The 13108-nt window shown below is 33.1% G+C and overlaps 1 protein-coding gene across 1 annotated transcript in view; it reads right to left on the bottom strand.

The window, feature by feature from the left end:
- The window catches only part of ADAMTS6 (ADAM metallopeptidase with thrombospondin type 1 motif, 6), a 302363-nt gene that overhangs the window by 88457 nt on the left and 200798 nt on the right, over positions 1-13108 (bottom strand). Inside the window, exon 11 of the mRNA XM_012664545.1 lies at positions 7423-7530. Coding sequence (XP_012519999.1) covers positions 7423-7530 — 108 coding nt within the window. The remainder of the gene's footprint in view (positions 1-7422; positions 7531-13108) is intronic.

Raw genomic sequence — 13108 nt, 5'->3', positions numbered from 1 at the left:
TTAAAAATTAATGAAACAATTTATTTAATTTTGATCTCTGGCAGAAGTATTCTTTGTGTTTTGTTTTGTTTCCCCCCTTTGTCTTTATAGAAAAGGATCTCTGGAATTCTTGTTACTTCTCTCCTTTGATAGTAGTAAATATCTTGATGTAGCATATGATTTTAAGAGAAGAAACTTATTTAACTTAAAAAAAGGGATTGAAGAAGCCCACAGGGGGTTTCATGTGGATCAAGTGATTTGAGCTCCTCTTCAAGATGACTGCATTAATCAATTTATGTAAAGATTTTAATATGTGTAAATCATGAGTAGAATAATTAGATTATACTAAATAAAACAACTTGAAGTATATAAATCCTATAAGCACATAAAGCTGAGATTTTGAGTGTTCTATCATCTATTTTTATCCTTTCTTTCATCTATAAAAGCTCTATTTCCAGAGGCATAGAATTTTGCCTTATTTCTTAAACTAGGAAAGTTAAATATGTAGATGCAAATCAGTTTCTCATCTTTACTCTCAAAGGTTATAACCAACCTAGTGATTTTGGACTATTCTAAATAATAGTCTTGTTACTTCAGCCTAAATTATGCAGATAAATTGGCTAAACTTGGCCTTCCTTTTGCTAATTTGGGTGTGTTAAACCACATTCAGAAAGGTGAAAAAAGTGAAACCATTGCATTCTAAGAATAAAATCCCATATTGTTCATTCTTGCATTTTGCATTCCTTCTAAATTAAATAAATATGTTTTAAACATTATCTAGAAAGATGGCTTATTGCAGTGAGGCTTTAAAAGCCTTCTTAAGAAACACTATTATTAAATAACCTCTCTTGCTATTAGACTACTAAATTTCATGGCCTACATAAGGGAATTGTCTTTAAGCAAGATATATTAATATTATAAATCAAACAATCTGAGAATTTGTCATATTTTGACAAAGGAATATTTGAAGATAAGTATATGTGGTATTTTTAAATATTTTTTTTCTTTTTAACTAGAATCATTTTAGGACGTGATTATAGTATATCTCTTAATAGCTAGCCTTGGTCTAGTCAGCATCTGGAATGAGAGACCTCTAAGGAATTTCTACAGTTTTAAAAGAAATTATATTGGTGATTCAATACAGAACATTCTTCCCAAGTCAGAAGAGCTGAGGGTTGGAGCACAGTACTATTAAAAGCCTTAACTTTCCACTGTACAGGTGTGGGAATGATAAAGCTACATTTCAGCCCAAATTCTAAATCAGAACTTGTCATCCAATACCATTAGGTCATTAAATATGCAATATCCATCTTCTAATCAAAAGTGTAGTTTATTATATCTTAAACAAGAAGCAGTACAATTAATCAAGGTATGTGCCTGAACTATCGACACAGTTTTGCCACCTTAATGGTAGCTTGTGTATGTCAGCAGTGAAGAAGCCTGGAGAGCCAGTGGTGATGAAATCGTGAAAGGCGTTTCCCACAGCTTGTGGAGAATTGAATATTTTCCTTGCAAGAAGTGGTCGTCAGTTGGTGCAAGGTCTGGGGAATAATTTTTCCAAGGCCAGCTGCTGTAGTTTGAGCAGCGTAGTTTGTGCAATATGTGGTCGAGCGTTGTATTGCAAGATGATTGGCCTGTCCCCATTGACCAATCTTGGCTGCTTAATCACAAGCATCCTCATCATTTCATCCATTGGTTGCAGTAGACATCAGCTATAATCAATTGACCAGGTTTCATGAAACTGTAGTGGATAATACCAGTGCTGGACCACCAAACAGACACCAGTAGCTTTTTTTTGATGAATATTCAGTTTGGGACTGTGTTTCAGCACTTAATCTTTATCCAACCATTGTGCTGAATGCTTGCAATTGTCAAAAAGACTCCATTTTCCATCACATGTAACAATACAGTGGAGAAATGGTTCACCTTTATGTCGTGACAGCACAGAAAGGCAAGCTTTGAGATGATTTCTCTTCTGATGCTCATTTAATTCATGAGGTACTCATCTAAACAGCTTCTTTACCTTGATGATTTGTTTCAAATGACCCAATATTGTTGGAATAGTAACGTCAAACCTTGCTGCTAATTCATACATAGGTTGAGATGGATTCACTTCCACTACAGCTTTTAACTCACCATTATCCACCTTGGTCTCAGGTCGCCCACATGGCTCATTTTCAAGAATAAAATCACCAAGACGGAACTTCTCAAACCATCAAGTTACTGTGCGTTCATTAGCCACATCCTTCCCAGACACTTCGCTGATATTTCGAGCTGTCTGCACAGCATTGGTTCCACAACGGAACTCGTATTTGAAAATAACACGAATTTTTGACATATCCATGGTTTCACAAAAATTGCTCTAAAAAAATGTGAAAGATAATCACAAGCCAAACTGTGTATTTGAAAGAATGAGGATGTACCTTCACAATAAAAATAAAAAAAGAAGTGTCAAAGTGAAATGTCAGCGATATCAACTGTCAAACTTAGTACTTAAGGAAATCTGACATTTTATACTTAATAACCTAATATTTAAGTTTCTAGAACAATTAGAAGAACTATTCTTGCTTCACTTCCTGCGTTTACAGTTTGGGACCCAGTCAAAACATATATTCTACCTTAAGTGATTAATATCTAAGGTTGCAAATGTCCTAGTATATATATTCAGTGTTTTAGAAGGCATTTAATAAACCTATTCTAATCCAGCCCTATGTTTCCCATGCAAAGCTATTAGGAATCAATGTCACTTATATGTAAACCCAAATGTTGGATTATATCCCTAATTGGGTCTTGTAGAATCATTAAATCAATCTTTTGGTAATAAGCCAACTATTTGAAACCTTCTTTGTGGTCACCAACAGGGATTACAAGAATTGGGTTTTGATTATCCTTAATATCCTGTTCAGTAACAATGCCAACACTACTATTGAAGATTTTACAATCTAAATCCTTTATTTACTATTTCATCAAATATGGCATCCCTCTGATTCCTTTCCCAAGGGCTATCACTGATGCTATATCCAAAGAAAGTTCTCTGGCTGAAAGTAATATTGATTGATTTGTAGGAGACTGACCCATGGACACACAGTACCAGCGCACTGTCCGGACTCATCAAATTTCCTCCTTTGGTTAATGCTACCGTCCCTGAGCACATCCATTCAGACCATATGGTTCTTATTCAATCCGTGAATGGCTTATTCAGGCAAACATCCAATGGCTGTAATAGCGATGTCAGACCCCCCAGGACTCATGCAAAGATCAGTTTTTAATTTTTTGGCCATATTTCTTACTCCATCTGCTAAATGTGCATGGAACAGTTCCCATCCTTACATGGAACATTTGTGGAACTGCGCCCCTGGGCAGGGATCCCATATCTTTTGCAGCCAGAGTTTGACGAGATCATCATGGATTCAATCCTTTGGATATGTCTATGCTATCAGTCGAGCAATATTTCTACCCCCTTCCTTTTTAAAAAGATTTATTCAGAAAACTATGAGAAGCTTTGGTTTTATTCTTCTGGCTAGACAGGGTGTAGGTTCTTTCTTGTTCCTTCTGATGACAGTGATTTTGAAACTCAGAGTTAAGATCAGAGGTCATGGATATTCCATTTATGTCTCTGAGACACATAAACTCATGTTTATACTCTCTATTGACAGTTAAGACACTCTGGCAAAGAATTTTCTGCCCACTATCATCTAAGACTGGCAAACAATAATGAAAAGTAGTGATGATACTCTAGTAATGTATAGCACCTTCCCTCTAAGGAAGCCCACAAACAGCTTGCTGAGGTATTACCTCATTCTCTATGAAATATGTAGAAATTGGTTTTCTCTCATTTTAAAGCAGAGAGTCTTTATTTTACCAATCATCACACAATCATATATTCTTAGCACAATGTTCTACTCACATTGCCTTCTTACTGTGATTCCTAAGATAAGAAACTATTATAGGTTGAAAATGAAAAATCTATTTAGTAGCAAAGGGTAAAATACATTGACTCATTTTATTCTTGTGACAATGAGAACTTGCTTTTTTTCTCTGCAAGATTTCTCATCTGAAGATAAAATAAAATTAGAGGCAGTACAGAGGGGCAAAGATTTCAACTCTGGAATCAGAAAGACCTGGGCTGGAATCTCAGCTATGCCATTAAATTGCTGTGTAATCTCGGGCTCTTAAGTCTTACTTTTCTCATCTGTAAAATGGAGTTAAAGTAGTGCCCATCTCATAGGATTTTTGTTAATATTAAACAGAAGAATGGTTGTAAAGCACCTAGCAATATGTGCCTGGTACAGTGTAAGTACTTATAAAATATTCGTTATCATTGTCATCATTGTTACTGGGAATGTCAACTATTTTTAGATAGCAAGTATACAGACTAACTACACAAAGTTGACTAAATCGATTGAAAATTCCACTTAATTTTGTCACTAGATCTTTACTAGCTCTTTGCATAGCTGTTTTGCTTTGGGTCAAAATTCTGAGCTCTGGTTTAATTTCCAGATGATACAGCTCTAAGGGTAAAAAAATCTGCATTTGGCAACAACAAAAAAATGCTTCTCTCTTAAGGAAAAAAATATAACAGACATTAACACCAACAACAATTTATACATGTGATAACGTGTTAAAAACAGTTAGTAAAGGATAAATAAAAAATAAATTAAGACGTGTTCACCTCACATGTCTAATTCTTGAGGAATTTTTGTTGTTTTTTTTTTTCCTTAAAAATGCAGGTTGATTTAGTTCTCTGAAAGCTTCTTCATAAATTCAAAGTTAATGATAGGGATATTCTGAGGGTCGTTTAGTGCTCTATCATTTTCCTTTCTAGAAGTCTGCATTTGTATTTGTTTTTTCATTCCTTCATTCATTTATTCTAAGACTTGTTAGTGCCATTCCTAAAACTATCTTTCATGTCTCTGGAAGAATGAAAAGATTTGTTTTGTAGTTTAATTTTAGATGGTGATATCCAATATATTGACCTTATGATAGTACACTCTTTTTTTTCTTTGCTTTTGCTTTCTTTCTTTCTTTTTTTTTTTTTTTAAAAAAAAAACAACCTGGGAATTATAGTACACTCTTATGTTGTGAATATAAATGACCCCTTGACACACAAACTTTGCTACACTCACAAGGTTCTTAAACAATATTTCACAGAGCCCACAAAAGTAAGGGGCAGGCAAGGGGCTTTTTAAACTATAGCATTTCCATTTTTTCAAATACGTGTATTAGAATTCTATAGACTTCATTTGAAGCAAGGATTTAGGGATCGAAAAGTTGACAACCATTAACCTAGATTAAGAATGTCAATCTTTGGAAATCAAATATATTTTACTCCATTTTATTTACTTTCTCTTATCTGTGCTTATTCTTATTTATGTTTAGAATAATATTTCCCTTCTATTTGCTTATCTAAATTTAAATCAATACTGTTAGCTTTAATATTATAATTGAGAGTGTTTTCTAAGTATCCCTCAAATTGTAATTTCCAAGAAATATGTCATCCCTATCATACATATGCATATAGCTATAAGATATGACATTTCACTGGATGCACTGGCTCACACCTGTAATCCCAGCACTTTGGGAGGCCAAGGTGGAGGATCGCTTGAGGCCAGGAGTTGGAGACCAGCTTGGGCAACATATCAAGACCCCGTCTCTACAAAAAATGAAAAAATTAGCCAGGCTCAGTGGCACACGCCTATAGTTCTAGCTACTTGGGAGGCTGAGGCAGGAGGATCACTTGAGCCCAGGAGTTTGAAGCTGCAATGAGCTATGATTGTGCCACTGCACTTGAGACCCTGTCTCCAAATTAAAAAAGGTAAGACATTTGAGGGTCCTGCTATTAAGCATAAATGATAAGATATTAAATATGTGTTACGATATAAATGCTTGGTGGAGTTGAGCTATGTGTTCTCAGCCACTACTCATGGTTTACTTATTTGGAGTGATTATATAATTTATAGAATGCTTATAGGAGGGCTCTGAGATATTTTAAAGAATGAATTATTTTTGCTTTTGGTTAAAAAATAAAGTAAGATACAAAGAGCCAACAAGCCTAGTGATATAGTAGTATTACTCTAGGCAAATAGAAACTGGACCATGGACTAGATCACAACAATAATAACCAATGGCAAATAAGGAAAGATTCTCACTATGACTTTCCCTCCTTATAGTTGTGTATTTCTTCTAAATACAGATTGATGGAAATTGCTACTTGTCATTGACAAGAATTACTGGTTCCAAAATAAACAATAAATTGTTTCAACAATGCAGTTCCTAATATTTCCTATTACTTCAGTAAAAAAAATAGAAGGAATTTTTGGTAGTGTGTGAATTTCTCTGTATTTTTATTGGCTACTTGCAAAATCGGAAAAAAAGATCCTTAATCCTTTTTAAATGACCCTATCAATTCATATATTTAGCATAATTTACCAACATTTCCAAACTCAGCATGGAAAAGCCATCAACATGGCACTAGGTCATGGGTTCTGAATGAAGCCGTCAGCAAGGATTAATAAACTGTGACAGCTGCCCAAAAGCTTTCATTCTTTTTATTTAAACATCAGATTGCAAGCTGAAATTCAGTGAAATCCTTGTTGAAACTTGCCCAGCTAACATGGAAGAAGTCAGAACTGAGAACAGATGACAGCAGTAGTTATTATTGCAAACTCAGTCCCTAGCAATAAATTCTAAAATTTACATTTACATATATAGCAATTTCTAGAGAATTTCAGGAGTAGCATACAAACTATTTCTATCTGTTATTCGTTTAAACAATTCTTTTTGCTTTTTTGTTTCTTTAAGGGACAGGGTCTTGCTATGTATGTTGCCTACGCTTGATCCAAACACCTAGCCTCAAGCAATCCTCCCACCTCAGCCTCCCAAGTAGCTGGGACTACAGGTGCATGTGACCATGCCCAGCTTGTTTAAACAATTCTTAATCATGATATTTTGAAAATTAGACTGATAAAACTAAAATCATTTAGCTCTAATTTCTATGCTCAATAAATTATCTAACTTTTCTCCTACTATTATATTAGTCCCTTCTCTCATACTGCAATTTAAAACTGACTTTAGTTAGACTATAGTTATAGTCTATTTTGGGGTCACATAATTTTCCTGGGAATTATTTCTCAGAAAAAACTAGACTATATTATATGACTAAACAGACTATATATTGTTGTTGATTTTTTTGGTATAAATATAACATACACGCATCAACATAAAGGTGAAACTGATCCATGAAATAGTTACCAACTATAATTTCCTAAACAATGCATTTTTGCAGATAGCAAGATATAAAAATTAACCCATTGGACTAGGGATTTACTATTTTTAAGTACATTTAAAATTAATACATAAGATTTCCTAGTGATTGAATATCAGCACCAGAAATTTATCAGTTTAGTATACATGTCAAATAGCTAGTAAATCTTTCGAGCTTACCCCTTTTTCAATATTCCCAGTTTGACACAGTGTCCCCTCAGCTGCTGGAATACTGTTGGTGACACAGCGGTTGCTTTTGCTGAGGCACCAGAGCTCTCTACACACTTCCTAGGAAAGAAGGCAAAGCAAGTTGATCAGGAATAGAGACTAAAATCATGTCCAATTCTTTCCTAAAATACACTCATAGTCATTCAGCACTACTTTAAAAAGAGACCCCAGTTTTCTTGTTGCTGCTGAAGCATCAGAGATGAGGATTCTGGAGGAGATTCTTATGGAAGACGGGTTACCCATTTTGCAGAATCATTTAGACATTTGTTTTTATAATTCTTAGTGGGTAAAGTGTAACTTAGCTTTTAATATTGATTAGGATTTTTTTATAATAGTGTACAAAAATTTCATTAATATAGAGGAATAGGGAGAAAGAATAAATACATAGAAAGAAAATATATGTTTATTACACTCAAGGATATACAATAGCACAAACTTACCAATTGCTAATAAAGTGATGCCAGGTGAATGATTTCCTAGACCTAATATAATACTTGAATAAAGACAATTTTAAAATAGAAAAAAGAAGAAAGATCATGGGAATGGATTGGAATACATGAACTTGAAGAAATGTGAAGTGTATTTTGGAGTAATTTCTAAAGTTCATATACGCCTAAGAACAATCTAGCAATGTTATTTTTAGTCCATCAATGTAGTCTACCTCCATGAAAGGGAACCTTGGTTTTGAAGAAATGCTGCCTTTTATGGCATGTTTTGAATGTTGTTTGGAACTGTCTTATCTCCTTTATTACAATTTTTCACTATCCTTCCTCAACACAGAAGAATTACAGCACTTACTCTATTACTGAACGATATTTTGTTCATACTATATCTATTAGATTCTAAAATAAACTGTTCAATATTATCCCTAAGTGTTTCAACTAACAGCTCCCCAAAAACCTACTGTTGAAGAAAATACTCAAAATTTTCAGTTTCTTTTTATATATCATCACCAAGCATCATTACTGATGTTACAAGTTTTAAATTTAAACTAGAGCTATTTAGTTTATTATATATGCTTATAATAAAAATATAATATAGGAATACAAAAATAAATTTATATGTGACATTTAATCCCATTGCTTTTGTTCCCCAGCTGATCTTTTAACTCTCAAAACACAATTATAAGAACTTTTATCACATTAACACAATTCAGAAATAAGGTAGTAAGATATTGAAATAACTAATTAACCAGTCCTACATTAGAAATGCCCCAGTGTATAACAAACTGAGGGGATTTCTTTTGACCCCTCTTTAGGGTGCCCCCCACCAAGCAAGCAGAGAGATATGTAATGTCTATTAGGCTTCAAAATACTTAAAAATTTTTAAACTCCATTTGGAGAATTAGTGAGCGAGAAGAGAAATAAAACATTAAAAAAGTAGGTACTGTGGATCATAATATAAACATAAAACTTCCCTGTTTTTGTAATCCAATTTATTACAAAACCCACTTTAATTTTTTTCAAAGTTTTGGCTTCTGTTTTAAGAGAGTTTATATTACTTTATTCTTCTTTTTCTATAGAAGATTTTTTTAAGTTTATGTTCCTAAGTATATTCTTTTAGTTTAATATTTAAAAAGCAGTAGGAATAACATTTAAGGGCTTTAAAATATTGTCTCATGTATCACAAATCTACACAAATTCTAAGAAAAATGTGTTTACAAAAACAGAGAAGCATTAATAGAGATTAATACAGAGATTATGAAAACTTTTTATCTATAGTCCTGGATGATACTCCTGATCTTTTGTGATCTTAATTAGGTTAAAATCTTACTTTAGACAAAAGTAAAAGAAGCTTGAAGTTTACTTTAGACGGAACTATGCAATCAAAATTCTATCACTGAAAAGGACAATACCTATAAACATCTAACAGGAAAACATATTATGTAGCCAGGTTACAAAAACTTTCTTTCCCAAAAGCACCTTGAAAATCTCTATCCAAAGTAGCAAGTGCTCAAAATATTTTTTTCAAAGTCTTAATCTCAAGATTAACAGAGCCCTCTTAACTTTTAGAGAATTATGCATTTTCAAAGTTAGATTCACACTTCTAACAGGATTTTATTACCTTGGTGGAACTCCAGGGATTTGAATTTTGCTAGGGCATTAACATCTCACAATCACTGTTTAAAGTATGGAACTAGAAATCTATGTTGGGAAACACTCCCAAGATGTTAAACTAGTCAAAGACAAGGCTCTGAAGAGTTTTCAAACAGATTTTGCATTGGAATCTCAACTTGAATAAGAAAGATTTAAAGATTTTGGTATCCAATTAAGGACGATTTCACAAGATTATAAAAAAAAAAAGGATACTCTCTTGAAACATAAAAAGCAAGAAAACTTCATTTCATGCCAATAATCAATAAGTATACTCCTTAAAAGAATTTGAAAATAATTTCACACTTTCAGAAATACCCTTCTTTCTCTAAACTGTTGAATCCTAGAACACGGCTGATGTTTGCATAGGTATATTAGTTTCATTTACACATTTATTAATACATTTGTTGCTGAATAAGCAATCTAAGGTGGGTTTGTTCCAACCTCTAATAAAGTTAAAGGCATGGTGAAATTTTTATCTCATGAAAAATTTGTATAGCAACCATCATAGTAAGCAGATTAATTTCCCTAAGCAAAATATAGAAGTGATGGGGTATAGTTAGTGAGAAGGAATGATGATTTTTTTCTTTTTCTTTCTTTTTTTTTTTTTTGACTAGCCACTAGCTTAGCTCTAGAGGAGTAGTTCTCTTTCACATAGTTATGATTCCTGATAGGAGAAGGTAAGATTTATTATGATTAGTTTCGTGACCTCTATGAACTAATAAATCATCATCTGTGTGTCAGGGTTCCTTCTATAATCCTAAATTTCATTTTGGGAAAACTCTCTAGGGGAAATTTGGGTCTTTGTGCTTGCCCTTTAGTTTAAGGAAGGAGAGAAAAGTTATCAACAGTCCCCACTAAGGGACATTTCTGTGACATGACACTGAAAATTTGAAATGCAATCTCTAAGTTTATAGGGTAAACTTCTAATCAATTAGGAGGATTGCCTGGCAATACAAAAATAACAGCATTTCCTTCACTCATTCAAGAATATTCACTGAGAATCTATTATGCACCAGGAATTATGTTAGTGTTATAAAAAATAATACTAGCCCTTAGAATTCATGGAACTTGAGAGAAGAAGGTAGAGTATAGTCAGACATGTACCTCAAATGCCATGGATTGGTATTCTATGATAACTTCTATGATAAAGTTTTTAATATTGTATGACAAAATTAGAAGAATGATGTCAATGTGGTCAGGTTTTTTCATAAAAATAAAATATTTTAGTGGGCTGTCCTTAAGTTTTATTCTTTTTACTTTGTTGATGTTACTATATAGACTGTAATACTCCCAAAGGCAGGGTCTGTGTGCTTATGGCAGTCTCTATAAAATGTTCCTTCTTGGCAAAATTATAATTTGGCATCCCTTTCTTGGTCTGCCAGTTTTTTGGGGGAAATTTTTCTTATAAATGTCTAAAAGTTTGTGAACAACTCACTGCCCAAGTAAAATAGTCAATGTTTACTTAGATATATTTATGTGTTTACCAGTGCCTTTAATGACAATTCCTTCTTATATCCCATCACTATCTTCTGAATTCAATTTCTTTCTTTCTTTTTGACATACATACTTTAGTAGTGAATTTATCCAGGGACTCTTTTTCTTATTTTTCTGAAAATATTTTACCCTCATTTTTGAATGCTATTTAAATTGAAGGTACAATTTTAGGTTAACATTTATCTTACCACAGCATTTGAAGGTATTAAGTTCATTTTTATCTGACCTCTATGGAGGCTGATGAAAATTACTTGTAAATATAACAGCTGTTTCTTTATTATAGTCTTTCCAGTTGCTTTCAGGTTTCTCTTTGTCTTTACTAAAAGTGTAGTTTCATCACTGTACCTAAGTATTCTTTTTATTTATCTACTTGGGATTTATGCTCTGAGGATTTGTACCTTTCCTTGATTCCAAAATATTATCAGTTATTATTTCTTTTAAGATGCCTCTTTTCTGTTCGTTCTATTCTTTCTTCTAGAACTCCTCAACTTATAGTGGACCTTCTCATTCTAACCACCATGTCTCTTAACCTCTCTTTTTCTCTTAGGAGTGTTCATATTCCTACTTGTCAACTTCATGGTGGATTGTTTTCTCATATTGTTTGTTATTTTGTATTCGAGCTTATCTTCAGTGAACATCATTTTTTCTTTGAGCATCTAAGTTGTAGAAGTATAGATACCTGCATTTGTTTGTATCATACGTCTCAAGGTTTTCACTAAACCAGTTTTCATGTTGATTTATTTGGTCAGCACCATGTAGACTATATAAAGTTTTACTTTGTTCTTACGTAGGGTACAATTCTAGGGCTTCAATTTCTTATGGGAGCCATTATTTTCCACTAAAACATTCACACAGTTAAATCTCTGCTGGCATTTGTTCTCAGTATTCCAATCTGCTGATCCTTTGCAGCCTTAAACCCTGTGGTTTGTGATGCTTCCTTCTTAGAGATGTTGGGTTTTGAGGGCATTTGCCTCCAATAGAGACCACTTTCATAAAAATTAAGAATTGGATCCAGCCTTTAGCTTCTTATCAATTAACTTTTTAAATATAACACAAAAGGGATGTATCTTCACAGCTTCATCATCTACCCTCATGACTTTAATAGAAAGCTTAGTGTTTTGGAAATGAAGCCACTAAACCATCCACCATGTCCAATAAAAAAAGCCTTTCTGAAGGACTTTGAATTTTTTCTAAGAGTCTTTATATAATGCTATAGACTTTCTCATTAAGTGTGAAAAAGCCTGCCTGATAGCTTCAAATCATTAATATACTAGGAAACAATCACATATGAAAAAACAAGACATGCATTATACTGGTGTCAGTTTCCAATTCGTGAATTGTTCCTGTGTCTCTTATTATCACATAAATACATGTTATATAGCTAAATGGACTAAATTTAATTGTTTTTTCATTTTATTTTACCTAGCATTTTTATTTTCATAGTTGAAGAAGTGATTGTGTTTACTGTCTGTCATATTTTTGAAACTAAAACCATTTTCCTAGACTTTAGAAAGTCAATTTTATAAATGACTGGGAAAAAAATATGCATGCTAACCTAGAAGAGAAGCCAGTTCAATCAATGGACAAAAGCTAGGTGGGAGCAGATTTTAGTTCAATATATAGAAGAACAGTCCAAAGGTCAGAGCTGAACAATGAGGAACTAAAACTGAAACCCCACCACTGTAGATATAATTAGCACACACTTCATGATCACTTAGCAGGGATGTTGTAGGCAAGAGGAAAAGAAAAAAACTAATACTTTTCAGGATATACTGTCAACTACTATGCTAGGCATACTTATATTTGTATCGCATTTAATAATCAATGTCAATCTTCTTAGAAAGTGTGAGAAATTTTAGGAACAGAAGAGTTTAGTAATTTGTTTCAATTCCAACTAAATCTAGATTTGAATCAGCTCTGCCTGATATCAATGCCCAAGATATCTCCACACAATTAAGCTACTTTCCCATTTCTCTTAAATGTATCAGAATTGAATATCATCTCTGGTCAATTAAAGCTAATTAATAAAGGTTTACTTGTATTCTAAT

The sequence above is a fragment of the Propithecus coquereli genome, unplaced genomic scaffold, assembly GCF_000956105.1.
Source record: "Propithecus coquereli isolate 6110/MARCELLA unplaced genomic scaffold, Pcoq_1.0 Scaffold9, whole genome shotgun sequence".
NCBI classification, from domain to species: domain Eukaryota; kingdom Metazoa; phylum Chordata; class Mammalia; order Primates; family Indriidae; genus Propithecus; species Propithecus coquereli.
This window is presented reverse-complemented; position numbering and strand designations above follow the sequence as displayed.